At 37.5% G+C, this 26,736-nt stretch overlaps 1 protein-coding gene across 1 annotated transcript; it reads right to left on the bottom strand.

Annotated features, from left to right (window-relative positions):
- ST13 (ST13 Hsp70 interacting protein) lies at positions 1-26,736 on the bottom strand. Its single transcript, XM_079775087.1, has 12 exons — positions 26,477-26,736; positions 22,348-22,402; positions 20,233-20,308; positions 19,063-19,133; positions 14,316-14,382; positions 13,264-13,348; positions 12,781-12,891; positions 10,703-10,805; positions 8,903-9,019; positions 5,686-5,734; positions 3,200-3,333; positions 1-2,221 (listed from the first exon to the last, which is right to left on the bottom strand). The coding sequence occupies exons 1-12, from the start codon at positions 26,584-26,586 to the stop codon at positions 2,093-2,095; spliced, it is 1,107 nt and encodes a 368-aa protein (XP_079631213.1). The 5' UTR covers positions 26,587-26,736; the 3' UTR covers positions 1-2,092.

Raw genomic sequence — 26,736 nt, 5'->3', positions numbered from 1 at the left:
TCCAGTTTGAAACCATACTTTATTTTTAATGTAGCTAGAAATATCCAACAACCATTTATTTTTAAGCAGGAAAAACCGTTTACTTTTTTCTTCTTACAGCATTATTAGCACACAAAAAATAACATTTGTTTAAAATGATATAGAGTTTCTATGAAAATGAATGTATTTTTTATTTGTGGAACTTAAAAGTCTAAAAGCACAGAACACATTTTCAGAAGACCAGTTTTAGTTTCACCCATTTATGGTTAATATTTGCAATGTTAGAATATACTTAGGTAATGTGTAGTCAAGTAAGTAAATCAAATAAGGAATTCAAAACCAACTGGTCTTCTTGAGTTATTATTCACAGCCTACATTGGAAATTTTGAGAAAGGAGAACACACATTAACAAAAAGAACACTGGCAAGCTCAAACGCTAGTTTATATGCTGAGTATTTTTAAAGGGTTTAAAAAGCATGCTCAATTAGCATACAGCCTTTTCTCACTTATATAAGATGCATTTCTAACTGCTTGTGTTCAGCAAAGGATTAGAATCTGAATCGACTTATGATTTCAGATGTGTGCTATTTAATAAATGTATTCAATGGAATTACTTTACTGTTCCTACCACTGATTCTTCAAATAAGCAAAGTACATTAGCATTTAATTGAAATATAGGTAGAAACCTAAAAATTCCTTGTACAGTGCCTGGACTTAGTCTCATTTAGTATAGGAACTGAATATACAACAGAAAATTTATCATTTTCTTTTATCCTTGGAGAGACAAAAAGAGGTGAAAATATGGTTGCAGTATTTAAGAGCTGATTAGGAGAACAATGAATTATTTATAATACCAACAACTCCACAATAAAGAACCATGGATCTCATCAAGTTTATAATTCATGATGGAGCAAAAACTTAGGTTCCCCTCTATGTATCTCAAGTAATTCAAACCTCAGACTCTCTCCAAAATACAAAGATAAACTCAACTGATATTTCCTAAGTAAAAGACCAAACACCAAGGGAATCCCTCCTTCCAACATCTTTTGATATAAGATTTCACAAAAGTAGAAATCTAATACTTAAATATGAATTCTCTTGGCCAAGTAGGAAACTACAGCTGTTGTGGGTATTACCCTACATAGTCAGTCACTATATGTATTACATATTAAATTAAACCCAGCATTAAATATGCTTGCACAATTATGCTGTGAATTATTCACTAGCAGTGATGATGCTAGTGAAAAAGGACTATCTTTAGCCCAAGAGTAAGGGGGGAAATGTAAAAACAAGTAGAAAGCTGACAAAGAGTTGGGTATTTTCTGACCAGAAAAGGTAATTTTAAACACAGAAATATAAAAAGAAAAGTATTCCTTATTTCCCCTACGTGGAAATAATATGAAACATTTATCTATCAGACAAGAACAGAGCTAAGTAATCCAACTCTACTGCAGCATTATAAAAAAATCACCCCTTCACCACAGTGTAAGATTTAAATGCATCTGCACAAGGGTATGTGTTATATAAAATGTAGTAAGATTGCTGCTGCCCTGCTTAGTACTTCCAGTCCCTACCCAGGTCCTAGTACTTTTATCGAAGTAAATCATTTTTTTTAAAATAAAGCATTTAAAAAGAGAAATCGAAATGGTTACAATATATGGTTACTGAGGTAAGCCATATATCTAACTCAAACTTTATTTAAATGTCATATTTGCTTTCCACTAATAAACCTTTACTTCACTCTGAGCAATAAATCTTCCATCCTGAAGTATCTTTTGCCCAATTAATTCAAAAGAAAACACCAAAATGATTAGTAAAGAAAAATGTAGGGTTTAACACACCCTTTTAATTTGTCTTTAAGTATTTTTAAGATTTAAAGTGTTTAAACTTTGTAATTCCTAGTAGGAAAACATTATCTGAACGAATACCATAATGGCAAACCACTGTAAAATGTTACAGCTGCATTTGGGACAGAGGGGTAGGGATTCTCTTCAAAGCACCCCAGCTTTCTTCATGAGAAGGTCAGAGGTACACTGGTTTGTATTATTGCGACATCCATTGGGTGATCCAAGTTGCTTTTCCTTCAGCAAGGGCTTTATTTGTCAGAAGGGCATTATGCTTGACCTCCAAATTTGGCTGACAATTTACTGATGAGATTCATAACCTTTGGGTTGCTCTGATATTTTGACATATTTGCTGGGTTCTGAGCCACATCCTGGAAGGCCACCATAACTTCTGGATCCTGCAAAGAAAGGTTTTCTTTTTAAGTACTTAAGAATTTTATGGGTCAATTAAGTCTTTATATTAAATCCTACCTATTTATTTAGACCTATAATTTTGTCATGGTCAAGTTATTTGGGATTTGGACAAATCCCCAAACTAAAAATATTATTAAATGTGCACGTCAACCCTAACTGGTTTGGCTCAGTGGATAGAACATCGGCCTGCGGATGGAAGGGTCCCAGGTTCGATGCTGGTCAAGGGCATGTACCTTGGTTGCGGGCACATCCCCAGTAGGGGTTGTGCAGGAGGCAGCTGATCGATGTTTCTCTCTCATCGATGTTTCTAACTCTCTATCCTTCTCCCTTCCTCTCTGTAAAAAATTAATATCTTTTTAAAAAAATTTTTTGAAAATGTGCACGTCAAAGTCAAACTCAACTATATCATTTTACTTAATGAAAAAAAGCATATAAAGTCTTGATATAAAGAAAAGGACAACAACCAAATATAATTACCAACTATTACAAAGTATTTCCTATAAAACAATTTTTAAAAATTTAAATGCCCCGGCAAGTGTGGCCGTTGATTGAGCATTATCCCGTACACCAGTAGGTTGCTGGTTCGATTCCCAGTCAGGGCACCTGTCGGGGTTTCAGGCTCCATTCCTGAGAGGGCCTGCAGAAGGCAGTCAATAAATGTTTCACTCTCAGATCAGTATTTCTCTCTCTCTCTCTCTCTCTCTCTCTCTCTCTCTCTCTCGCAGTCAATAAATGTTTCACTCTCAGATCAGTATTTCTCTCTCTCTCTCTCTCTCAAAATCAATAAAAAATCTTTAAAAAAAATTTTAAGCTACTCATTCTAAAAGAAAATGAATATCACAAGCTATTTGGCAATTCAGATCAATACAACTTGGCTAACAGAGTAACCTTTGTCCCCACACAGAATTATGAAAGAAATGCCTTAGTGATATAAAGTTCCACTCTGTTTTTCTAAGTCTTACCTGCATGGCTGCAAGAACCTCTGGATCACTAAGAATTTCATTGAGCCCAGGCATTCCTGCCATTCCAGGCATGCCGCCTCCCATTCCAGGCATTCCTCCAGGAAAATTACCAGGCATTCCCCCAGGAAAGCCACCTACAAAAATAAGTGAAAAGATAATATAGACACAAACCATGTTTCAAAGTAATCTAATAGTGTACTATTTTCTACTATGGATGAAAAAGGGGATTTATAGAAAGTAACTTCACAGGGTGATCCAATCATAAATTCCTAACTGGGTAGGTCACAGTGGGTAGTTAGGCCCCAGGTATGTAACTTCTTTAGTAAAAGATTTATCTTTGCCCTAAGCCAGCCCTTTCTAGGTTAAGATACCTTTGAAGTAAGTAGCAACCTTGCACAAGAGAGCACATAATTTTTGTTAACTCTCCTGTAATCCAATTCCCAATTTTGCTTTTTCCCAACTTCATGTAATGTTCCCTCAACTTCAGAAAAGAAATGCATAAAAGAAACTACAAAACTGTCCTTCTCCAAAGCATGAGATGAGCAACTCTCATCAGTTTTGACTCAAACACTTATAAAAAAGTCTCTACAGGTTTGGCTAGAGAATTATAGTATGGTTCAGTTGGTTTGAGCATCATCCCATACATGGAAAGGTTGAGGGTTCAATCCCAGTAAGGGCACACACCTAGATGTTTCTCTCTCACATCACTGTTTCTCTCAAAATCAATGAACATGTCCTTGGGTGAGGATTAAAATTAAAAAATTCTCTACAGGTTTGGGCGTTTCTTACGTTCACTACCAATTAAAATAACACACACGTACATGCACAAAGAAAAGGGATATTACGCTACTAAACACAAAGTAGTCTGAACATTCTAACTGGATGTAACAAGATAAAATTTTTTTGATTCAATTTTTTTTCTAAAAAATGAGGCTGTAAATCAGACTTTGTTACCTTCTGGGTTCATTTTTTCCCTGGCAATAATACTCTTAAAAAAAAAGAAAGAAAACTAATCTTACCTTAAAATAAAAAGAAAGCTAACAGTCCCTTGGAATTACAAAATTTCTTTAATATTATTTCTGTCTCAATTTAAAGTTAATTCATTCAAGTTTAGTTATTCCTTAAAAAATAACAAAAAACTATATATTCCTCAAGAGCAGTTATTCCTTTAAGAACTATATGGAATGCTTGTTTTAAAAAGCTGTGGACTTTTATCTCCACAACAGACAGAATCAAAAATTCTCAAAGTGAAACTGAAAATCTGCATTTTTAACAAGCACTCCTGGTGTTTATTCTTTACACTGAGAATAATGCTCTAGCAAAAAGGATTTAATTCTCCCAGCATGTTTTTTAGATTATAAGCCAAAATTATTTTCTATTCAGTTTTTCACTATCTTTAAGTCCACTGGAAGTATTCTGAAATAACAATTATACCAATATAATTCTAAAGGGAAATACAGGTAACATCAATGTATTCTACAGATCAAGAGTCACTGTAATAAAGCCAAAAAAATAATAAAAAATATGGATCACAAAGTCATTACTATCTGGCTTAATAATTTAAACATGTGCATAAATAACTAACAATCACAGATAAGGAGATCTAAACGGTCTAAAAGCTTCTCTTCCTGCTCCTACTAACTGAAAAACTAGATTATACCCATAAAAAAATTATTGATCCAATGCAATAATCGTTAACTAGTCTGCTTGTCAATCTAGGTAATAAAAACTACTAACAAAAATTATCTCTACACTAGTCTACATTAGTGGTCACTTTCTAAAACAAAGGTACCTGACATAAAATCATTTATTTTAAACAGGAAGTAAACTATGAACTAAAATTTTATTGCCTTTTCTCCAAATTGCACTCAGCCCCAGTATATGTTCTTTCTTTTCAGTTGTTTGGCACATGACCTTTTAGAATAGAGGCTACCTGTTTTAGCCAGTGGCAGGCATATAAGCATAAGCAGTATATGGCTGCCTTTAACCCCCCTTAAGAGGAAGCTGGTTACTATTAAACAGTTGATTCCCCACTAGAATTATGAATGTTAAAAAAAAAAAAAAATCTCTTCCTAGTTTTTATATAAATTTCAAACTGTCTCATTAAGGAAGTATTCATTCATTCTGAGTGTCCTTTTAATTGCTCTTCTACTTGTATTATACAGGATTGGTATCATTCAAGGCTTTGTCTTGCTGGTAATTTCAGATCACATGACATAAGAAAGGGAAGAGTGTGTATTATTTTTACACTGGACTTAAAAACATTTTTTGTGCTTAATTCCACACAGCACTTTTACTTACTATCACACGAATAGACAAAATTCCATTATATTTAGAAATACTTTGAATCCATCACAATCATTATAGTCTTAATAAAGGTACAATGCTTGGGCCTCAATAATATAATAAACATATCAGAGCCCTCAGATCAGAACATTCTCCAATTATTTACAATACTAATAGGCTTAATTTTTATTTAAAAATACCTGGAAAAGAGCCAAACTGAGCTCCTGATTGTCGTCTGGCTTCTTCCTCCTTTAATAGAAAAACAAATTATGTAACAGGGAGGGAAAAAGTCCTGCTGTCCACCCCTACCTTATCCATGCAGAATCATGGAAAAATTTGTAAAAATAAGGTAGTTATAGTACTTACAAGAATGAAAAACTTCAAGTGGAAATAATGAACTAAAGGATACACACCTTCACAATCCCCCCCCCCCCCCCAAATTTCCAATTGAATTTCTCAATGAGCATTACTTTTGATAATGATTCCAAGTAGTGTTTTCCTTCTACTTGGAAAAGGAAAAAAACCCTGGAAATTTATAATACTGATTTGTTGGTCCATGTTTATAAAAACTACATTCTTATTATTTTTAAATTCCAAAATAAAAGCACATGGTTAGATTACTAAAACTGCCATAACTTTTGTTTCCCAGGTTCATCTTTCCTATACTCTCTCGATGTAATTCAACAACAAATACAACTAGAGATTTACTGAATGATTTTTGTTTTCTTAAACACAAAAAGAAATATAAATAAACTTCCCTCATAACCAATTATAAAGTCACTAGGAGATATATATAAATGTAAAATTACTTTTGAAGATTATAAACTATAATCCCCAAAATCAAGTATGATGCTTAAAAATATTAAATGATAACAAAAATTAGGGTATAATCTCTATATATAAAAGCCTAAGTGATCAAGTGACCAAATGACCGGTTGCTATGATGTGCACTGACCACCGGGGCAGATGCTCAACACAGGAGCTGCCCCCTGCTCAGCTGACCGACCAGGGCCAGACGCAGGGCACACAGCTGGTAAGCACTGCTCGGGAATGACTGGGTGTGAGCCCGCGGTAGGCACAGCGGGGCGGGGATGAGTGGGAGCAGCAGACAGGAGTGGCAAGCAGCGCTGCACTGCCAGTTTCGGCCCGATCCCCACAGGCCATGCCAAGGGACCCCACCAGTGCATGAATCCATGCACCAGGCCTCTAGTGTTATCCTATCCTATATAATAAAGAACCAATATGCTAATTAGACCGAACAGCAGAACGACTGTCTGGACACCTTCCGGACAAAGCCAGGACTGCGAGGGCCAAGCCCCTTGCACGAATTTCATGCATCAGGCCTCTAGTATAATCATAATACAGCTTTATGTTCTTTTATCTAACAACTAGAGGCCCGGTGCACAAAATTTGTGCACAGGGTGGGGGGGGCGCGCCCTCAGCTCAGCCTGCACCCTCTCCAATCCGGGACCCCTCAGACAACCCTCTCACAATCCGGGACCACTGGCTCCTAACCGCTCACCTGCCTGCCTGCCTGATCGCCCCTAACTGCCCCCCCCCACTGGCCTGGTCACCCCCAACTGCCCCCCCTTGCCGGCCTGGTCGCCCCATGCAGCCTGCTGTTTGGTCATTGTGTGAGGGTGTCCCAACCAATTTGCATATTACCCTTTTATTAGTATAGACTAGAGGCCCCGTGCATAAAATTAGTGCATGGGTGTGGTCCCTAGGCCTGGCTGGCGATCGAAGCGCAAGCGTCTGGCATGGAAGGGCAGGTGCCAGCTGACCTCTGGGCCCTGGGCGGGCCCTGGGCAGCACCTGGACCCCCTCCACACCCACTCCACCTGAGTCACGGCGCCCAAGTCCCCACACACAGATGCGGTGAGCCTGGCCAAATGCTGAGGGCTAAGGCGCAGTGTGGGTCTCTGGGATGCCTAGTGGCGCCGCATGGAAGCCAGGCAGGCAGTGCACTCTCTCCTGGCTGGCCTTGCAGACCAGCTCCTCCACAAACCCACGAGGAGCCTGACCAGCCCCTGCGGTCCCGGCTCCTCACGGGTGCCTGGCACCTGAGCACGGGGGCTTCCCCGATGCACAAGCCCTGGCGTCCTGGGGGAGGTTAGAAGGGGGAGTGAGCGAGCTCGGCAGACACCCCATATTCTCACCACACCTCTGTCCCTGTCACCCTCACCCCCAGGTAGCCTCAAGAGGTCGCAGCACGTTGCCGACGCCTGCCATGTTCCATACTTCCCCCTGGTGGTCAGCACACGTCATAGAGAGCGGTCAAACTCCTGGTCTCCTGGTTGAACGACTGCTCGAGGGGACAATTTGCATATTAGGCTTTTATTATCTAACTATGTTAAAAATAAATAGATGAAAACTGACAGCATCAATGCAAAAGGCTAGTAATATAGAAAAGGACCAGGAGAAATCTTAATAACAACAACAGTATTTTATAGATAAATTATGGATAACTTTTTTTTTTCTTTTTTATATAACACTAATGGCCCAGTGCATGGATTTGTGCACAATGAAAGGAAATTAATTAGAAGAAATATTTTAATATCGCTATTTGCCCTTTTCTATAATAGAAATGTCAACAAAAACAACCAAATTCACGATCGACAACGACAGATCGAAACACACGCACGCGACTGGCACTAGCGAGAGCTTTAGAAGTATTATGCATGCGTGAGTCAACGTTTATTTTTAAATTGCCAGTTTGTGTCATATGTATCCTCCAGCCAGTCAGACATATGTACATACATATGGTCGATCACTTAGCCTTTTATATATATAGATGACTTTGTAATTAAAAATAAACAGCTAGCATCAATTTTGAATAGCTATGACTAAACAGCTGGAATAGGAGGAACCACAACATCTACACATCAGGGCAAGCATCTTCAAGAAAACAAATAATTACTGACAAGTTTTCATTATTTGACGGGGGAAAATTCCTGATTTTAGGAGAACACCAGAATATAATTAGTGAAATACAAACTCACTTAAGAATTTAAAGACTAAAAGTATTCCCACAAATTTGCCCTAGTTGGTTTGGCTCAGTGGATAGAGCGTCGGCCTGCGGACTGAAGGGTCCCAGGTTCAATTCTGGCCAAGGGCACATGCCTGGGTTTCCGGCTCGATCCCCAGTAGGGGGCGTGCAGGAGGCAGCCAATCAATGGTTCTCTCTCATCATTAATGTTTCTATCTCTCTCTCCCTCTCCCTTCCTCTCTGAAATCAATAAAATATATTTTTAAAAAATAAAAGTATTCCCACAAATTAAAAGGAAAGAAAACCCCCTTTATCATTATTGTACAGAACTGCATGCAGCATGAAAGAAGAGCCAAGAATTAGAATGATATCCTAAAAGCTCTAATCTACTGTATTTTCCATTAATGGTTTAGTTATAGAAACTTTACCCTCTGGGCTTTCTCATGTTCTTCCCGAGCCTTCTTAACCCTTTCCATTCTTTCTTTGATCTCTCGCTCTTCCCGTTTCCGCTCATACTTTCTCCGATGTTCTGCAATTTTCTGGGCCTAGGAAAAAAGAGGCACAGAAAAATGTTCTAAAAATTGAATAAAGTCAATACACATCTACAGTTTTGTTAAAGAATTACTTTTCTTTGTGGAGAGGTGTTTGACATAGTTTTGACTAATGACAGATTTGCCAGATAGAAAAACATGTGAGGTAACTCAGGCTTTAACAAGTCCACTGTGAAATAGTCTAGGATTTGAAGTTAGAAGTATTATAAATCTCAAACTATTAAATATGGCCAGGAAGACAATTAGGTTTCAAATTGCACAACAATTTTCATCTATACCTGCCCTGGGAAGGCAGAAACTGGAAACACATATACCAGTTATTTGCCAGTCTAACGATACTTAACTTGCCTCATCCATAAAATGAGGGGGAAAGGGGTAGAAACATGCAAGTCTTATAGAAATGCTGTAAGAACTAAGAGAGAGCCCTAACTGGTTTGGCTCAGTGGATAGAGCGTCGGCCTGTGGACTGAAGGGTCCCAGGTTCGATTCTGGTCAAGGACATGTACCTTGGTTGCGGGCACATCCCCAGTTAGGGGGTGTGCAGGAGGCAGCTGATTGATATTTCTCTCTCATTGATGTTTCTAACTCTCTATCCCTCTCCCTTCCTCTCTGTTAAAAAAAGAAAAAAAAAAACACCAATAAAATATATTTTTTAAAAAAAGAAGAACTAAGAGAGCCCTAGCCAGTTTGGCTCAGTGGATAAAGCTATGGCCTGCAGACTGAAGGGTCCAGAGTTCAATTCGGTCAAGGGCACATGCCCGGACTGCAGGCTTGATCCCCAGTAGGGGGCGAGCAGGAGTCAGCCGATCAATGATTCTCATCATTGATGTTTCTATCTCTCGCTCCCTCTCTGAAATCAATAAAAATATATTAAAAAAAAAAAAAGAACTAAGAGAAAATATATGTACCAGGCACTAGTACATCATTCACAGCAAATTCTTGAAATCTATTCTTTATTCAGAGAATAACACTAATTAAATGATATTCATATTCAACCATTAGTTTACTTGTGATTTTTAAAGAACCTCACGTTCTAGAGTATCTCACATAATAATATTGCTGAGGTAGCCCTGTTATGAGAAAAAAAAAGAAGTAACAGTCTCTAATAGTAGCTAAATTAAATAAAATTTGCACTACCTTAAAACCTTTGGGAATGAATTCTGGATAGTATACTACCCACAAAGCTGAAGGATTTACCATGTGAATGCATTAAAATTAATTTCACTGACAAGTTTAGACAGAAATTATCTTGAAACAATATTCTAGCTTTTGGATTCAATATTATCATTTTTTCAAAGGTTGAACTTGTTAACTATCACAGGGTCCCCATATTTTATAATGTGGCTATATATACCTATGATAAATAAAGACAGATCAAACTCAATCTTGGCTCACATTTTATACATTTTTCCATTTGTCCCTTTTCATTTGTTTTTAGTTATAATTCTATTGAAGGCGTGCAAACAAAGTAATAGAGCTTCCTATAATGCAGAATGAAAAAAAAGCATGAAAACCAAATAAGATTTCCTGAGTTGAGCAAAGTTCAGTGATTACAGATGGTAATTTCCAAATGTTTGTTTCTTTGCATATGTTTTGCAGATAATTTACTGCCAGGGGCTAAGTGCTTAGAGCCATGGAGCATTACAGTAATGACTTTCCTTTCTCGATTTACCATACCTTTGGCTGAACTTCTTTCAGCATTGCACTAGCATCTTCATCATAATCCAATTTACATGCAAGGGCAAGATCATGGGCTGCTTCTTCCCAGTGGCCCAGAAGTCTGAAACAGATTGAAATTCATTTTAGAGTATTTTATACATATTCACTTAAGCAGCTCGGTGTCCTTGTTTCTCATTATGAGAAAGGATTGTTACAGCCTGGCCAGTGTGGCTCAACAGCTGAGGGACAACCCATGCACTGAGAGGTCTCTGGTTTGATTCCTAGTTAGGCCACATGGCTGGACTGTGGACCCAATCCCTGTAGGGGGCAGCCAATCGATGATTCTCTCTCTCTCATCAATGTTTCTCTCTCTCTTTAACTCTTCCTTCCTCTCTAAAAATCAATAAAACAAAGTTTTAAAATAATAATTCAAGTAATTTAAAGGACTTTTCTCAAAATTATCTCCAGGAAAAGAGATAATGACATATCTTCAGTGGGATATAGATAAAAACTGCAACAACAAAAACTTTAAACTTTAAAGATTATATTACCTCCTAGGGTATGATTTTGAAAATTTTATGTATATGGTAGGATAACACCAGTAAGTAAACATATTAGGGACAAAAATTTTGACTTTAGGATAACAGTATCAAAAATACAAAGTACATTTAATATTGAATTTTAATGAAAAATTATCAATATAAATTTAAAATTTATAACTTTTCCCTTAAAATTATTATTTAAAATTTTTTTTTTCTAATTCTGTCCACTGAAATGACAGAAAGTAAGGACATTTGGTGACCCAACTTTAGTTTCTATAAAAATCCCCACTAAAATTAACTAATGTTTCTTGAAGAAATGGTTTACTACAAAATCTGGGACAAGCAAAGTACAAGATGAGCCCATTCTATGTTCTACCAGAAGACAAGGAAATGCTCAAATACTATTGGGATCTCAAGGATCAATGGAAATGCATAAGCTTTCCTGTACTAACGGAGCATTAATACATTTTATTCCAACATTTTACCTATATCTTGACATATGTCTTAAAAATCTCTAAAGCTACTTTTTTGAGTCACCTAAGCACAGTTGGTCCAAGCATATCCATCTTCATCTCCACTCACAGTTAAGTACTTTTTCATTCCATGAAAGATGTCAATGTCAATGGACATTTCATCTCAAACCACAAATACCCATTTGTATACCACTGTTTCGTTTCCAGGAATGATTGCTAATCTAGGCTAAATTCACCTCTTTATTTGCTCCCTTTCCTGATATTTCAGATGACGTAGCATTGACTGAAGTAGATGGAGACTAGTGAATTCCTTCTTCTATAATATACTGGTTATTTAAAGTTGCAGAGAGATAATCTGAAAATAAGAGAAAATCTGATACCACGTGAGGAATAGAGTGAAGAAATAAAATGGAGTCACTATGATCAAGCTTCTAAATTATTAACTTCAAGTGGGCTGAGGCACAAAGAAATAATTATTCTTGTTTTAACTGACTCTAGGAACGTCCCATAAGATGCTTGAATAAATCTTTGTCATTTATTTCCAGACAAAGTCCTGACTGTGAGTTTGGTCGATAAAGGCCACTCTCCTTTCCTGGAGATAATTTTTTTTTAAAATATATTTTATTGATTTCTTACAGAGAGGAAGGGAGAGGGATAGAGAGCTAGAAACATCGATGAGAGAGAAACATCGACCAGCTGCCTCCTGCACACCCCCTACCGGGGATGTGCCCGCAACCAAGGCACATGCCCTTGACCGGAATCGAACCTGGGACCTTTCAGTCTGCAGGCCGACGCTCTAGCCACTGAGCCAAACCGGTTTCGGCCTGGAGATAATTTTGAAAAAAATCCTTACCTTAAATCTGGCTATATGTGGTCAAAAACTGTAACAGTGGTTTTCTTTGAATAAAAGGAGTAAAGAATTTTTTATTTGTTCCTTACGATATGAATTCTTCATGTTGAGTACATATAATTATTACTTTGAAATTAAATCTTTAGGCAATTTTGTTTTTATAAGAAAGCATATTTAAAAACACCAGATTTAAATAAAGAGTTCTGAAAATAAATAAATTCCATTACTTACCTGTGTGCTTTCCCTCGCCACTTGTAAGGCTGAGCTGAATCAGGATTTATTTCAATAGCTCTGTCACAGTCTCGGATAGCAGCATTTGGCTTCTGTAATTTGATGAAGACACTAAAAAATAAGTGTGATATTAAAAAGTACTCATTTAAAACAGTAACACCCTTGGGATTGCTACAGAAGCAAGTCTATTTAAATAAATGATCAGAAATTATTCAAAGGGGCTCAGCCAGTGTGGCTCAGTGGTTGAGTGTTGAGCTATGAACCAGGAGGTCACAGTTCGATTCCCAGTCAGGGCACACATGCCTAGGTTGTGGGCTCAATCCTCAGTGAGGGTCGTGCAGGAGGTGGCCAATTAATGATTCTCATTATTGATTTGTCTACCTCTCTCCCCCTCTCCCTTCCTCTCTGAAATCAATAAAAATATTTTTTAAAAAGAAAAGGAAATTATTCACTAGGGGATGCTATTTTGTTTAGCACTCTCACCTGGCTCTCTTGGCATACAGAATGGCCAAACGAGGATTCAGCTTGATGGCATCTGTGAACAAGTCTATGGCTTTCTGTAGTTCACCTAAAGTGAAACAAGAGTTATTGAGAAATAGTCAGAGGATAAAAAATATTAAGAAAAATTATTGATCTCTTGTCTGATTCATCTTTCACATACTTTATTTAGACCAGAAAAAAAGACTAGTTTCTAAATTAGTATACAAAATGGGCTCTTCAAAGCAAACCTTTACCAAACCTATACTGTAAATCACTCAACACAGAGACAATAGCACACTCTTAGGTCTCTTATTGATTTTAATTAAGAAAAAATGGATAAAATTTAAAGAATAAATCAATTTTATTCCATTAATTAAATTTTCTTTTATCCATTAAGTTAAAAGGATAAAATTTAACTTAACAAAAAAAGTATTCTTACTAAATTCACAGAGCTTATGAAAAAATTTGAATTCATAAGAATGTTATAAAAATTCAAGAAAACTAGAACTCATTGAAGACCATAACCCTCATCATTATATCTATTCACATAGTTAGCTTCTTTATTAGTTCGTTCAGTGAAGTCATTCAACAAATAAAATGTACTATAGAATTAGAACAGTTCTTTGCATAAAGTCTAATTTACTTGGGCATAGAAAACATGGAAGGCAAGATAAAAACCAAATTTTAAAGTAAATGCACAATTCACTTTGAAAATATATTGTATAAATAACCTTAACAGAACTCATGAAAAAATGTTCAGTTTTATTAGTTATTACAGATGTCTAGTACAAGTTATTACTCTGGGATGTCTAACAAGCAACTCACATCAGGATCTGTCTATGCCCTGAGGCAAGGTGATTGATACTTGAGTGATTTCAGCCTCTTTATTAATGGGGAAGGGTTGGGTGGAAAATAAGCACTTTCTTCTCCAGTATAAGATATTCAATAAATTTAAAATCCTTTTCCCTTTCCCACTATTTAACAGTTACTACTGTATAGAAGAGAAAATCCGGAATATCACAGAAATGTAGCAAAATATAAAAAAAATCACTCACCATCATTTAGGGCATCAATGGCAGCCACTTTTTTATCATTTGCCTGATCCATCATCTCGTCAGTTATCTAGGGGAAAATTGAAGGCAGACTTAGAACAGTAAAGAGAGCAAACAGAAGAAGAAAACAATTTGGACTTTTAGGAAGGAGGTAGTCACAAACCCCATTTTTATTCATTTTTCTCTAGTCTCCAGAAAGCCAAGAGAGTAATTATGACAACTGAATAACATAGTATACAGAATGAGTTTTAATCTTTTACATGAAACAACACAATTTCCTCCCTACATTCGGCCTTAGATATTACCTTTGCTCCCCCCCTCCATCCCAACCTAGCAGGTTGTTCTGCCCTTGTCTTACCAAGTCCTTTTTAGTTATTCACAAATACCAAAACTCAATCTCCCCACAAGAAGTAACTAAAGCTAGTTCCTTTTAGGTTTGAATTTTCAGAAAAAGAAATACCTCATAATTTGTTTCAACAAACATCTATTGAGTACCTATACTAGAAAGAACACACACTGTAAAAGATGCTGGCAGTAAATGATTAGTACAAAAACTTATAGCAAATATCCTACCTAAAATGGAAAGTCAAGTAGTTTTTTTTTTCTTTTTTTTGTTAATCCTCACCCGAGGATATTTTTCCATTGACTTTTAGAGAGAGTGGAAGGGAGGGGGAGAGACAGAGAGAAACATTGATGTGAGAGAGACACATTGATTGGTTGCCTCTCTAACGTCCCTGACCAGGGCCAGGGATCGAGCCTGCAAACGAGATATGTGCCCTTGACCGGAATCGAATCCGAGACCCTTCAGTCCATGGGCCTATGCTCTATTCACTGAGCCAAACTGACTAGGGCCAGAAGTAGTTTCTTTAACAAAAAGGAAAAAAACAACTCTATCACCATCACTGTGTAAAACATTACTAGAGGTGCTGATTAATTTATTACAATAACTTGATAGGTTTAAGAACTGGAAGGAAAGTACTCAGTTGTCTTTATTTGTATTTCCTAGAAAATTCAATGAAGTGACAAGTTACTAGATCTCCTAAGATTATTCAATAAAGTTTGCAGAAATAAGAGCAACATAAAAAATAAACCCAGAGTTCCTCCAAATCAGCAAAAATCAATTACAAAATAGAACAAGATATCATTCTAAGATCACACAAAACTTTCATAGGGGGAAAAAGTAAAATTCTATAAAAGGACACCAAATATTTATAACATGTTCATGAAAAGATTACTTCGAATATTTCAACCTATCCCCAAGTTACTCAATAAATTCAAAGCAATTCCAACAAAAATTCTTTTTAAGTTTTAGACAACTTTAAAATATTTTTTAAAAGAACAAAGGAAGAAACACTTTACGAGGTAGTAAGACAGCCTACAAAGCCAGAGTAATAAAATTTTTAAAAATGATGACGTCAGTTTGACATGCTTGGTTTACAGCAACATGGTACCCATGATACTCTGAACAAATCTAAAAACCATCTTTTAAAAGCAATCTTTAGAAAACAACAGCCCACAAATCTAAAAACCATCTTTTAAAGGCAATCTTTAGAAAACAACAGCCCTGGACGGTTTGCTCAGTGGATAGAACATCGGCCTGTGGTTCGATCCCTGGTCCCGTGTGGGAGGCAACCAATCATGTGTCTCTCTCACATCGATGTTTCTCTCTTTCTCTCTCCCTCTCCGTTCCAGTCTCTCTAAAAATCAATGGAAAAATAGCCTCAGGTGAGGACTAACAAAATAACAACAACAAAAAACCCCATAACAAACAAAATTAAAAAACAACAAAAGTATATACAAAAAAATAAATGTAAAAAAAAAAGGAAATAAAAGCAATCTTTGACCTAAGAATGTAGAAATCCTCAAGGAACAAGATTAAATAAAGGCTTGAAATCCAGTGAGATAGCCAAGTGCTCCATCTGCTTTCACCCGTGTGGCAGGTGTCAAACCTGGTAACCGTGCAATTCTGTTTTTGAAGGTAGTGCGGGACACAGGAAACAAACGTTAGATTTAGGTGAAGAGTATATGTTGTCTAATCAGATACCCTCCAATATAAATCTGGAACCCCAAATGCCTATAGCTATAAGCATAATGGTAAATCAAAAATAAGCCTACCAAAGAAAGGGACAGTCAAATAGAAAATATCACCTTTGTAAATTCATTACCACAAGCCTGCCTTTCCAGTGCAATTCACATTACTTATGTAAACAACAAAAAAGGCATGCTGAGAATTAAAAGTCGTCCTTGTGGCAGTGCCATCTCAGAGTCTAGATGAAAGCAAGTCTTTTCCTTTTTGAAGGAATATGCCTTCTACCCATACCTCAAAAACTTTCCACAGTGACGTTTCAAAGAACTCACAGTTTAAATAACACACACAAAATCCAAAAGTAAACAAGGTACCTCAATTAGCAAGTGTCAGGAAAAATCATAGAAAAATCAGCAAAAAGAAAGACAAAGTACTTAATGTGTTTAAGAGAATTAAGGCAAGTTCTGAAATGAATAAGGAGCAAGAGATTTATAAATGAACAAGTGGACTTAATTGTTTTTATTATTATTTTTAACCTTATCTGAGGATATGCTAAGAGAAAGAAAGGAAGGAAGAGAGAGAAACATCAATCGCTGCCTCCATATGCCCTCGAGCGAGGAGCAAACCCACAACCCAGGTATGTGCCCTGAACAGGAACCAAACTGGCAACCTTCCTGTGCACAGGACGACACTGTGCACCAACTGAGCCACTGAGGCTGGGCCCCAGTGGACTTTAAAAAGAATCAAAGTGAAATTATCAAAATGAAAAACATAAGCATTCCAATTAAAATATCAATGGAAAAAAAGACAAAGAGAGCATATATAATTCAGCAGAGTGATAGAGATGGAACTTAGTGAAAAAATCTAGCATATATCTAACTAGGACCCCAGGATGACAACAGAGAGAATGAAAAAGAGGCAATATCTGAAAGAGATAGTCACTGAAAATGTTCCAGAGCTAAAGAAAGTTAACAACCCTAGATTTAAGATGACTAATAAATCCCAAGCAAGATAGAGTATTATAAATCTAGACACTCTGAAATAACACAGCACCACCAATAAATGGAACACACAATTTTAAAAATTCCTTTTATCAATAGTGACATAAAGCACTTACATTTGTTCTTTAAGATGCACAAGACCTTTATGGAGAAATGTAAGTTACTGAAAGATGCCAAAAAAGGACCTAAAAATTAGATACTGCCCTGGCCGGTTGCACAGTGGTTGGAGCATTGGCCCGCAGACTCAGGGTCTCGGGTTTGATTCCCAGTCAAGGGCATGTACCTCAGTTGCAGATTCCCCAGCCCTGTAGGGGTGCAAGCAGGAGGCAACCAATCGATGTATCTCTATCACATGGATGTTTTGCTCACTTTCTCACCCCCCTCCCTCCCACTCTCTCTCAAAATCAATGGAAAAAATATCCTTGGGTGGGGATAAAAAGAAAAAAAAATTAGATACCACAGTGATGGATAGTTAATCTCAATAGTGAGATGTATCTTCTTCCTAATTCGATTTAAATTTTAATGCAACTTTAATGGGGGGGGGGAAATCACTTATGTGGAAAAACAAAGAACAGCCAAAATACTACTGAAGTGTTGGGGGACTTTGCCCTACCAATAATATTTAGCATAAAGCTATACTAGACAATGTGTTATTAGTACATGGGAAAATTTAGACAAATAGAACAAAAGATCACCAAAACAGACCCACACACATATGAAAACATTATTGAGGAAAGGAATTCAGTTATAGTGCTGACAGGTGGATAAGGCTTAAAGGCAAACGTATAAAACTTTTAAGAAGGAAAAAGCAATATATTACAATTATAACCTTGAAGTAATAAAGCATAATATATAAAAGAATTATTTAAATGCGCTAAAAAATTTTAAGAAACATAAAGAAAGTGAAGACCGGTGTGCTTCAGTTGGTTGGGTGTCAACCCCTGCACTGAAAGGTTGCCAGTCCAATTCCGGGTCAGGGCACATGCCCAGGTTGTGGGCTGGATTCCAGAAGATGTGCAGGAAGCAGCCTATCGATTTCACTCTCACATGAATGATTCTTTACCTCTCCCTTCTCCCTTCCCTTCTCTCTCTCAAAAAAAGCAGTAAAAAAATCTTAAAACAAAAAGGTCACAAAGACAGCATTTCACTCAGTAAGATCAGTAAAGATGAAATCTAACAGTATCAAGCGTTGGTGAGGATACAGACCAACCTTTTAAGCTGCTATTACTACATTATAGTGTTTCTCAACTCCCAAAGAGCCTTTTTAGAAAAATTGTTCTTAATTTTCACACCCTCTATTTTAATACCACATATTATTTTAATGTATTATGTCTCTTTGGAAGACCAGTAACCATTTTAATATCTAGGTTTTTTTCAATCCCCCTTCCCAAGAATAATTTTTCACCACCTTAAGGGCATGAAAATTAGGAAAACAATTTGGTATTAGACATCCCATTAATAGACAATTCCACAGTCAAATAAAATGCAAATGAAGAAGTCAGGTAAAAAGAAAACAAGGATTTCAGAAATTATTAAAGTATGATTAAAAATAATGGGAATTTTCACAAATATTCTCAGTAAAATAAAATGCTTTCCTAAGTACTTTAAGTCAGAGAAAAATTTATTATGTGCTTCTCCTGGAAGAATTATGTCATAAAATCACTGCAATAGGTGGGATCTTCACATTCCTTATAACAAGCAGAAAATAAGCCATCGAACTTACCTCTACATTTTCATCTCCCATTTCTTGAGGGGCGTCAGTGTCTGGTTCAATCACACCCTCATTGTCGATTTCTGCCCAAGAAAAAAATGACACAGGAGACTATTAAAAACTAATGAACTATAGTTACTGCAACTAATTAACTGAATATTTTACTTTATGTTAATTTTATTTAAACTAATACATTAGGAAATATTTCTCCATTAAACACAACTTTAGCGTTTTTTGTAAGACGACATTTAATTTCAACTGTTAAATTACATTAAGGTGCGCTAACCCAGTGGTCGGCTAACTCATTAGTCAACAGAGCCAAATATCAACAATACAACGATTGAAATCTCTTTTGAGAGCCAAATTTTTTAAACTTAAACTATATAGGTAGGTACATTGTTATTAACTTAATTAGGGTACTCCTAAGCTGGCCTTTGCTAAAAACTCAAGGGGCCAAAGAGCCGCATGTGGCTCGCGAGCCGCAGTTTGCCGACCACCGCCCTAACCGGTTTGGCTCAGTGGATAGAGCGTCCGCCTGCAGACTGAAGGGTCCCAGTTCGATTCCGGTCAAGGGCACATGCCCAGGTTGTGGGCTCAATCCCCAATGTGGGGCATGCGGGAGGCAGCCAATCAATGATTCTATCTTATCAGTGATGTTTCTGTCTCTCTCTCTCCTCTCCAAAATCAATAAAAATATATTTAAAACAAACAAACAAACAAAAAAACAACAGAGAGAGAATAATTTTTTTGGTTCTCTATGCCATTACTGGAAAACTTTTACCTATGTTTGGAACAACTTGGGTACCTGACCCAACTTTTCAACTTCACATTTCATAAAGTCTGAATACAAATCTAGCACTTCAACTAAAAATGTAACATCTGCATTGAGATATGCTAGAAATGTAAAAATATATTCTGGATTTTGAAAACTTAGTATGAAAAAGATCTCATTAATTATTTTTCCATATTGACTACATGTTAAAAAGTTAATATTTATTTATTAGTTTAAATATATTATTGCAGTTAATTTCACCTACTTTTAAAAATGTGGTTACTAGAAAATTTTAAGTTTCATATGTAGCTCACATCATATTTCTAATACACAGCACTGATTTAGTGCTATTAGAAAAATCAACACAGGATCTTATCATGAGGGTTATCAAATACAAACTACCATCTCACCTAGATCACTTTCCTCACTTGATGGTTCATCTGTCTTTATGTCTTCCTCCACCTTCTTACTATCTGTTTTTTCCGCCTAGCAAAGGGAAGGCACACAATACTGTCAGTATGCAATAATACACCCAATATATTTATACTAATTTATACAATTTTATGTATAAACTATTCACATGCATTAGATTTCATGCACACTGCCTTTCTTGTTTTGTTCTGGTAAACGAGTTTTGGTTTTCTGTTTTCATTTCTTTTAACATTTTATGTAGGTTCACCCCTCATCCAAATCGTTTAGATAATGTTTTAGGATTTAAAATACTTTGAATTTTAGAAAGCTAATACAGATGCATATACAATTATAACACCTTCAAAAGGCACTGAAGCCCACAACTCCCCATAATCAAACACATCACTTCTGCAAAATAAAGTTTGAAGTTTGAGCATTCATAATAAGTGGGATTAAAACTATAAATAGCCTCGCCCTGGTCGGGTGGCTCAGTCAGTTGGAGCAACGTCCCGTACACCGAAAGGTTATAGGTTCGATTCCCAGTTAGGGCACACACACCTATGTTGTGGGTCTGATCCCAGGTTGAGGTGCGTATGGGAGGCAATTGATGGATGTTTCTCTCTCATGTCGATGTTTTTGTCTCTCCCTCTCTCTAAAAATCAATAGGAAAACATATCTTGGGAGTGTGCCCTGGAAGGTAGGGCTCAGTTGGTTGAGCATAGTGCCGTGGGCTGGGGTGATAGGGGGCATGCAGGAGGCGGCTGGCTGATGTTTCTCTCTTCTCTCTCTCCTTTCTGTTCTCTCAAAAATCAACAAACACATATTTAAAAAATAATAATAAAATAAAACGTTAAGTAGCCCCACGTTTATTCAGAGGTTTTATGGTCAAACAAATAAACTAAAAAGTTTTACATTTTCAAGAGTTTTTTAGTTTTGGAATTCCCAATAAGGAACCATGGAACTGTAATACAAAAATGATGAAAATTCAAAGAATTTAAAGAGCACATCCAAATTTTCTTCCCATCCTATAAGTAGCCAGTGTGGTTTGACTATCCATTCGTTGAGTCTCTACCATATACAAGGTGCCAGATGCTGTACCATATACTGAGAAACAGATCAGTCATAACTTCTAAGTCAGAATGTTTTCATTACAAAATTTTCTTTAGCAGAGCAGAGGTATAGGGTTAAGTATACTTTTGTTTTAATACATGTTTATCACATGGCAAAATAATCTTACCTAGGGCTCAGAAACTATTAAACTCTGACAAATGACTTCTCTAAGAAAATAATTACTTTTGGAGCTTTGGGCTTTACTTCTTTCATTTCACTTGTTCAAAGATATAACTTCTACTTACATATAAAAATAGATAAACCTAGTTTAGGATTCTAAATAACACAGCAACACCATGAATCATACTCAAAAATATCCCTCATGTGGTAGCACAGAATAAATTGGGAATTACTGATTTTGACTATTTGTTCATTTACTTTGCAAAATTAATAAAGTATCCACAATGCATAAAACACTGTGCTAGATGCTAACTATACAATGTTGAAGACTAAAAATGCACTCAATCACTGAGCTTGCCACTTACAGGTCATGCATACAAAGAGTATTTATTTTTATTTATTCTAAAACACAGTGAACATTCAACCCAAAATTCTCAGTTTTAAATCAGTTTCCAGAGATTTGATATCCAAATAGAAATTTTACAAATATCTTATTTCCAAGTGATCTTGGGGAAATCAGGAGTGGTAATTTGAGAGCAGCAGTTAATCCCTAGGAGCCCTAGCCAGTTTGGCCCAGTGGATAGAATGTTGGCCCACAGACTGAAGGGTCCCGGGTTCGATTCTGTTCAAGGGCACGTACTTCGGTTGCAGGATCAATCCCCAGGCCCAGTCTGGGCTCATGCAGGAGGCAATCAATCAATGTGTCTCTCTCACATTGATGTTTCTCTCTCCCCCCCCCCCCATCCCTTACAATTTAAAAAACAAAACAAAAAACAAAAAAAGGAAAAATATCCTTGGGTGAGGATTAAAAAAAAAAAGAAGAAGTCCCTAAGAAACCTTATAGTAGTTTACTACTGAACAAACAAATAAAACTCATAACTTACCTTATTTTCTTCTGATTTACTTTTATGAGTAGCAGGTGGTATTTTACCTCCCATACTGAGGAAGATGAGAAAAAAAGATATTTGTTTAGAAAAGTAAAATTCACTAAGCCAAGCAACATTTTTTATGCTAGGAAAAAAAAAGTTAGACATTCAGATGATTACCCTTTTCAAACTTTAAAGCAGGGGTAGGGAACTTTTTTTTCCTGCCAAGGGCCATTTGGATATTTATTACATCATTTGAGGGCCATCCAAAATTATCAATTTAAAAATTAACCTGCTATATTTGGTGAAACCTTTAATTAACTCACCCCTTAATGCCCTGGCAGGGCCAGACTATACAACGTTACCCACCCCTTGCTTTAAAGAGTAAAAACTCAGATTAATTTGAATAATTCAGTATTATGAGTTTTTTCAGCTTAAAATTTCATTTTTTAGTGTACCGGTTAATGAAAATTAAGCCTAATGAACAATCACACAGCAAAAGAAAAACATACAATGACAAAATCATTTGAACAAGTTGTTAGTTTAGAATTCAGAAGGTATATTGAAGTCCAGTTAAGAGCACAATTAAATTCAAAAAGGCCATTTAGGAAATAATTATGAAGTCATTGTGTAACAATTCAAAACTTTTGTTTCCTTTGGGACCTATTAAAGATTCTTCTTGCTTACATTCACATGCCGCTCAGATTATAGATTTTCTCATCTCCTCTAAACTTTACCCATCAGTACTTCGTCTTGGAATTGGCAAGCCCTTTTCTCCCAAAATGTTCCAAGGCAAGACCATGAATTACAAACAGCAGGTCTTCACGTAACATTGTTATAGGTGGTGAGATGCTGTAGAAACTTAACTCTTGTTTACATCAATTAGCCTATTGAAAAATTGATTTCATTACATGTCCTCTTGCTTAAAGTTGAAGAATCTATTGCCCAGCCAGTGTGGCTCAGTGATTGAGCATTAACCTATGAACCAGAAGGTCACTGTTTGATTCCCGGTCAGGGCACATGACTGGGTTGCGGGCTCATTCCCAGTGTGGGGCATGCAGTAGGCAGCCAATCAATGATTCTCTCTCATCATTGATGTTTCTTTCTGAAATCAATAAAAATATATTTAGCCCTAACTGGTTTGGTTCAGTGGATAGAGCATCAGCCTGTGGACTGAAGGGCCCCAGGTTCGATTCCGGTCAAGGGCATGTACCTTGGTTGCGGGCACATCCCCAGTTGTGCTATAGTTACTTAAGCACATGTTTAAAAAAAAACAACCAACAATGGATGCTATATTCTAAATTAATTGAGCCCGGCTGGCTATTAACTGGGAGGTCGACACTCAACCACAGAGCCACTATCTCTCCTCTATGAAATCAATAATTACATATAAAATAAAATAAATTCATTGAGGTTAGAGGTTTTCTGCTCATGTCATTTAAAATTTTTACTGAAGCCTTGGCCAGGTAGCTCAGTTGGCCAGGTAGCTCAGTTGGTCAGTTGGGGGTTCGATTCCCAGTCAGGGCACATACAAGAATCAACCAATGAATGAATAAGTGGAACAATACATCGATGTTTCTCTTCTCTCTCAAATCAATAAAACTTACTAAAAAGCACACACAAGATACAAAGTAGACCAAGCTGTTAAATGGGAGAAAAACGAAAATATGCCAAAACATATTTGTTAAAGAGAATATAGTCTCCCTGAACCCCCATTGTCTATTGTGCCAAATATTTTTTCTTTATGTTTTTGTCAAATTTAAAAGCTTGTTAAATTAACAAATTCTCAACATCAACTAAAATGTTAAGCTATAAACAATGGTAGACATGATGACAAGTAAGCCAATATCCTTTGCTGTCTAAGCTTGGGCATCTATGACTAATTTAGTATGGAAAGAACTTTGAAACAGTTTCAACCTGAAGAACCCTCATAGTAGGATTAGGCCTAGGAATATTCCTAGACTAGAAGTCTCCACATTCAGGCAGATCTCCTATAATCTTGGACTGCTTTAAGACTGCTATGAAGGCACACAAGAGAGGAACTAATACATCTCAAGCAAAGGCCTCAGAGAATACAAAAGTTTTAATTTTGATTGAAACACAGATAGCCAACGTCTATATTAATATTTCAATCTAAGTTCAGAATAAGGTTCCTAACACATGCCAAAATGTTTCATCCCATACTTGTGCCATCCCACAATTTAGGACGACACAAAGAAAATATAAAAACTGGAATTACCTATGGGAAACATTAAAACAAAACACATGGTTAACTTTTAGAAATAATGCCTGACAATATTTTCCAGAACTTAAAACTGGAATTCTCTTCATAGCCATAAGCACTCCAAGCATAAGTTACAACATCCTATCCTATATAATAAAAGCCTAATATGCAAATTGACCCAATGGCAGAACGACTGGCCGCTATAATGAGCACTGACCACCAGGGGGCAGACACTCAATGCAGGAGCTGCCCCCAGCCAGCAGGCCCCAGGCCAAACAAGGTGGGTGCGAGCAGGCCACCCCCAGCCGCCCCCCATCACCCCGATGGTCGCCCCCCAGATCAGCCCTGATCCCCAGCCAGGCCTAGGCATGAAAATCCTGCACCAGGCTTCTAGTTGTTCTTACATAAGTTTTAACATTTTCTTCAGTATCCCCTTTTTCTCTCTAGGAATGGAACAAAACATTGTATCCTCTCAGTATAATGTTCATGTTCACTCTAAGTGCCAGCTTTTTCTTCCTGTGGTATGTGTCTGCTTTACCTGGAATTTTAGGAACAATTTATTAATTGTAGGCACTTTACTCGAATGAGTAGTTATAAGAGGACAAAAGTAAGTGACCCTTTTGGATCAAGTTTTATTAACAGTTTATTTAGTTACTATAGTAACAAATTTTAAGTGTTCTCAGAATTTCATATATATATATATATATATATATATATATATATCATGAGCAAAAATCTTATAGTGCCCTGGCCGGTGTGGCTGACTTGGTCAGAGGCTGTTCACACATTGTGGTTCCAGTTCCGGTCAGGAGACATACCCAGGTTGCGGGTTCGATGTTTCTCTCTTCCTTCCTCTCTCTCAAATCAGTTAAATAAATAAGTAAATAAATAAGTAAAATCTTAATAGTAGCTAGAAAACTGGTGAGGGGAATAAGGGCTTAAAAACTTCTTACAGGAAATTATACCCTCATAGACAACACTGAGAACAAGCTTGTTGGAGGAAATAGTCTTTCCAATACTTGTTAAGTATGGGTTCATCTTCCCCTATGAAAACATTACTAAAGTAAACAGACCCATGTTTAGGGTATTACCTCTTAGAAATCGTATTGCCTTGCACCGTCGCTATTTACCACCATGAGGCACAGTGTGTAGGTTATCTCTTTTAAATTCCCCACCAGTAGTAGTGATTTTTAAAAATCATTTCAGGGAAGATCTCCTTTCTGTATTTATTCATCTGTATCCCTAGAGTGTGCTGTTTCCTAGCATCTGGCACAATGCCTATGCAATTAATTGCGTGCACTCTAAAGATAATAAGAACAGATCATGGAAATACACCGGTCCTTGAAAATTCCTTTTCTTCCCTTCTTTTTTTTTTTAGTATTTGGAGTGATGGCACTGCGGAGATAGAAGTGATTCCCAAAATAATTCTACGCGGTTAGAATCGCTGTCGTTTTAAAGGCAATTAAACAGCTATCGTTTTTGCAACTTAGGGAATAAGGAACCAATGTTACAACACGATTTGAAGGCACAGTCCGTAAAGGAGCTGCCGTGTGGCACTGCCACCTGAGCAGGACACTAGAGATTTCAAGAAAAACAACTCCATGCAACTCGTAAGCCTCCCCTCGTGACTAGCGCCCACGTCCCGGCAAACCTTCTGCATTCACATTGCGCCCAAGACACACCCCCGGCGACCTGAGCGCGCAGGGACCCAGCTCGGCCTCGGTGCTAAGGGGCCCGATTCCCCATTCGCCCCTGGAGGGGGCCTCCCTTTCCGGGCCAAGGGAGCGAGCCACCGGGAGGCGGCGACTCCGCGGGTCTCCGCCGCGGCCCTGCCCACGCCTCCGCCCCGCGCCAGCTCCGGCCCAGCTCCCCCGCCACTCGGCCCGGCTCCCACCCTCAACGGCCCTCAGGCCGGGGTCTCACCTCTCCACCCACTCCCTCAGGAAGCGCAGGTCCTCGGTGTGCAGAACGCTCGGGTCCTGCTTACACATTTTCACGAAGGCCCGGAGCTCGCTCACTTTGCGGGGGTCCATGGCGAGGCTGCTGCAGGACCAGGCGCTGCCTCGGCCAGAGCGTGTGGAAGGGGGCGGCAGCCGCGAGGCAGAACAGACTAGAACTTCCCCGGCCGCCGGCTCCTCCCACCAACGGTCTCGTGACCCCGGGTCCTTCGCCGGTTCCTTCCG

The sequence above is a fragment of the Cnephaeus nilssonii genome (assembly GCF_951640355.1).
Source record: "Cnephaeus nilssonii genome assembly, chromosome: 6".
Taxonomy (NCBI): domain Eukaryota; kingdom Metazoa; phylum Chordata; class Mammalia; order Chiroptera; family Vespertilionidae; genus Cnephaeus; species Cnephaeus nilssonii.
The sequence above is the reverse complement of the archived record's forward strand: the minus strand, read 5'-3'. Positions and strand labels throughout refer to the sequence as shown.